Genomic DNA, 4,171 nt, shown 5'->3' with positions numbered 1-4,171 from the left:
GTGTGTGTGTGTGCGCGTGTGTGTGTGCGTGTGTGTGTGTGTGAGCGTGTGTGTGTGCGTGTGTGTGCGTGTGTGTGTGCGTGTGTGTGCGTGTGTGTGCGTGTGTGTGTATGTGAGCGTGTGTGTGTGTGTGTGTGTGTGTCTTTGTCTCTTTCACTTTCTGTCTCTGCCTCTCAAAAAACAGCAGCTCAGAACTTTTTGGCTTGCCACAGTAATCATTTCATCCTTCTCCTCACTGGGGATCCAGCAAGGGGAAATTACATTGTAGGTCTAGGCCTCCCTGTCAGGGAGGCCTTAATCACAGGAATGGCAAAGATGGGAACCTTCCAGGAGAAAGACTCCTCCTTCCCCTTATAGAGTTGGTGAGAGAGAAGGAGAGGCCTTTGAACCCCAAGAAGAGATTCAACAAGACAATGACAACTGTGGAAAAAAAATCATGGCCACTCTTCTCAAGTCCTTTTCTGCTAAGAGAGAGCCCTTTCCACTGGGAAGGTCGCCAGGAGCTGAGAGGTGCCCACGCTGCCTTGGAAGGGCCCAGGGGCCTCAGGCCAGATGAACTTGTTCTGGCAGAAACATCAGGGACAAGTCCCTGTCTATAGAGACAGGTTAAAGAGCCCGGAAGACAGGAGTGTATCACAAGCTGGAGAAGGGAAAATACAGATTCCATTCTTTACAAAGGGAAGGGAGCAGAGTCCACAGACAAAAGGCCAGTGAGCTTGACCTCCATGCCTGGAAAATCCCTGAAGGAATAGCTGGTGTAGACTGGGTGGGGAAGCAGCTGAATGGGGAGCAGTGATTTCAAGGAGCCCACTAGGCTTAATTAAAAAGGCTTCCTGCCAGACTAACCTGATTTCCCTTTTGATAGGGTTAGGATGCTGGTAGATTAGGCAAATGCCATTAATAATTTACCCAGATTTCAGCACAATATTTTACAAAGTGTCTTGTTGTATTCTTGTGGAGAAGATGGAGGTGGCTGTTGTTTGCCCTTCATTCTCAAAGAGGACCAGGACATCAGGGAGGTGATGCCCTGCCCAACAGGCAGGTAAGCTGGATTGGAGTGGGGCAGGGCTGTGCAAGGTCACTGGCCTCGCTTTCTCCTCAGAGCCATCTGGGTCCAGTGGCCAGATAGAGACCAGGATGGCTGGAGGCGGCCCCAGAAGATGTCGATCGGACAACAATACAATGAGATGGACTCAGAACTGGTTGCATGACCCCACTCCTAGAGTAGTTGTTAATAGTTCTGGAATTTGGAAGGTCTCCAGTGGAGGGCCCCATGGATCTACACTTGGAATTGGCTATTTAATATTTTTATCATTCACTTGGATAAAGGCATAGATGGTAGGCTCATCACCTTTACCAATGGTGAGTAGGGATCCTGGCAGCCTGGAGTACCAGACTGGATCTAATGAGACTTAGCCCAGTTTAATAGGAATCACTGTAAAAGCTTATACTTGGATACAAAGAATCATCTTCACAAAGACAGTGTGTAGAAGACAGGGTTAGAGATCAGTTTGTCTGAAAAATATCTGGGGGTCCCAGTGGGATCACAAGTTCAGTATGAGCCAGCCATGGGACGTGGCAGTCCAAAAAGGCTAATGCAACCTTGAGCTGTGTTGAGAGGCAAAGCATCCAAGAAAGGATGTGTTGTTGAATTGTTTCAGCTGTGTCTGACTCTGTGACCCCATTTAGGCAGAGACACTGGAATGGTTTGCCTTTTCCTCCTGCAGCTCATTTTACAGATGAGGAACTGAGTGAAGTGACTCATTCAAGATCACACAGCTAGTCAGTGCCTAAGACCACATTTGAACTCAAGTCTTCCTGACTCCATGACTTCCTGGAGCATTCTCTCCACTGTGAGGTACCCTAGGAGGTAATGATCCTGTAAGGCCCCTGATGAGCTGGGGAGAGGCAGAGAAGTCTAGGCTGGAGGCATCCACAAGTGGCACAGGCCATCCAGGGAGGTGAGCATTGCAAGCAGAGGCTTGGCAGTCATTCCTCACTAGGCTTAGGTAAGGATTCTATTCCAGAACGGGGTGGACTAGTGGCCTCTCTGAAAGGTCAGCAGCCCATGCCTCCAGGGTCCTACTTTGCTCCATCATTTCAGGGACACTAGGTCATCTCTCCAGCATTCATGATAAATGTAACAAAAAAGACTCTCCCTCCCCCACCCCCCCCCTCCACACTCTTTGCAGGTGATGGAGCTGGTGCCGTAACACGTGACCAAATATGGTCCATGAAGAACCTCCTGAGACAGCCTATCCCCTGACTGATGCAAAGGCAGCCCAGGAAGACGGGGGCTGAAGCCCCCAAGGCTGCCCCCACAGCAGCCCCCTCGAGCCACCCAGATGGCTGGCCTCAGGGTCCCAGGTCCCCCAAACTCAGCACCGAGCACACTTGGGGACTCCCTTTCTCTGTGTGTGCAGCCCTGGGCTTGCCCAAACTCTCAGCTCGTGGGGTAACTTCTTCCATTCTCTGTGTAACAGGGATTGGCCAATGGGGCCTGGACATTAAGCATGTGCATATGCGGAGGTGGGGGCACCTGCTTCCAGGAAAACAGAATTGGGGGTTCTACCCTATCTCCACGAACAGCCAGGGGCTGCCTTCAGTCAGCTGCAAAGTCAGAGATGAGGGTGTATACAGAAAACCCAGAGGCCCAAACTCCCCCATCCCTCCCCCACACTGAGCCTCAGGGCAAGCCTCTGGCCAGGGTCTCCTTGTCTCTGGGTCTTCTTCCCGTTTCAGGTTTCCAATCAGACACCCCATCATCGAGCTGGAAGCCCATGGGGACACATCTCAGAATACTGCATGCCCTCTGAAGGGGAGACCAGAGGCCTCAGGTCCACATTTCAGAGGCAGGCTCCCCAGGTGTCCAGGCCCTGCAGGTAGCACAGGCCCCTGGTGGCCAGCCTTGTTCCACTGGCCATGACCTTCCAGGCCTTCCTCCCCACGTGTGACTGCAGGACCATTTCTCTCCCCACCTCCCCCTCCTCCTTCCCCCCTCTCTTTTCTTTTCTCCCTCACTCCCTCCCTTCCTCCCCCTTTCCCTCTCTCCCTCTTCCTCCCTCCTCTCCCTCCCTCACCCTCTGCTCCCTTTTCCCTCAGGGATGCCTGGGCCAGTCCCTCACCGCAGGCTTACCGAAAGCACCACCTGTAGTCTTCCCTGCCATCAGGTGTGTAGCCCACCTGCACAAGCTTCCCTGACCGGAAGGCCTTCCTCATGCAGTTCAGAAAGCTCTTCTCCGTGTCCAGGATAGTGATAGCTCTCTGCAGGGAGATGCAGACAAGAGGGAAAGGGCCCAGATTGCTTAGCCCAAGACTGGCCTGGAGCAGCCCAGGATCTCCTGGCAGCTTTGCCCCCTCCCCAGCCTGGCCTGACACAAGCAACAGGAGCTAGGGCTGAGACAGTCTAGTTCATGCCCCATGCAATGAGAGGAAGCCCTGGGTCTGGGGAGTCAGTGGCCAGGGTGCTAAGGGTGGGCATGGGGGTGGGCATGGTGGGTTTGAGGCAATGAGAGCAACCAGAAAGGGCAGCAGGAGGGTGATCAAGCTTTGTGCTTGAAAAGGAAAAGGAAGGGAATGACCTCGCAAGGGTTGCTCTCGAGCTCCTGCCAGGGGCTTGAGCCTTGGCCTCTGCCCAGCTGAGCGGGAGCTCCAGGCTGTGGGCGTCACTGAACCTTCCTCTCAAGCTGCCCAGGTCTGGTCCTGGAGCTCTCCATGATGGCCCTCAGGTTCTCTCATCTGCTTCTCTGAAGCCTCGTCTGTGGGCATTGTGCCCCTACCCTGTCTCCCATCCCAGCAACACAGCCCTGCCCAACTCTAGCTGGGCACACATGGTAGGGCTTTGGTTTCCATCTACTGCACAGAATTAGCCTGGCCAGGGACCCAAGGGGACATAGAGAGGGGGGACACACCTTTACTCTGGCCAGACAGCTTTGCCAGGGCCCCTCCTTCAATTTAAATCCCTGCAGACAGCCAGCCTTCCAGACCTGGCTGGCTACTGGCCTGGGGCTCATCTGCCTTTACCTGCTCTAAGGGTCAGTGTGCGTGCACACACACACACACACATACATACACACTCTCACACACACTCATATACTCACACACACACATACTCACACACATATAAACACTCACACCCATGTTCACACTCACACACATACACTCACTTGCA

General features: G+C 53.4%; 1 protein-coding gene across 1 annotated transcript in view; it reads right to left on the bottom strand.

Moving 5' to 3' along the window:
• Window positions 1-4,171, bottom strand: part of TRPV1 (transient receptor potential cation channel subfamily V member 1) — a 27,696-nt gene that overhangs the window by 6,449 nt on the left and 17,076 nt on the right. The window contains exons 14-15 of the mRNA XM_069083676.1: window positions 3,137-3,264; window positions 2,679-2,770 (exon numbers count right to left, since the gene is read on the bottom strand). Coding sequence (XP_068939777.1) covers window positions 2,679-2,770; window positions 3,137-3,264 — 220 coding nt within the window. The remainder of the gene's footprint in view (window positions 1-2,678; window positions 2,771-3,136; window positions 3,265-4,171) is intronic.

The sequence above is a fragment of the Petaurus breviceps genome, unplaced genomic scaffold, assembly GCF_028583685.1.
Source record: "Petaurus breviceps papuanus isolate PSGF00001 unplaced genomic scaffold, PetGlider_PUasm1.0 173, whole genome shotgun sequence".
NCBI classification, from domain to species: domain Eukaryota; kingdom Metazoa; phylum Chordata; class Mammalia; order Diprotodontia; family Petauridae; genus Petaurus; species Petaurus breviceps.
Note: the sequence above shows the minus strand (reverse complement) of the source record. Positions and strands in the feature narration are given on the sequence as shown.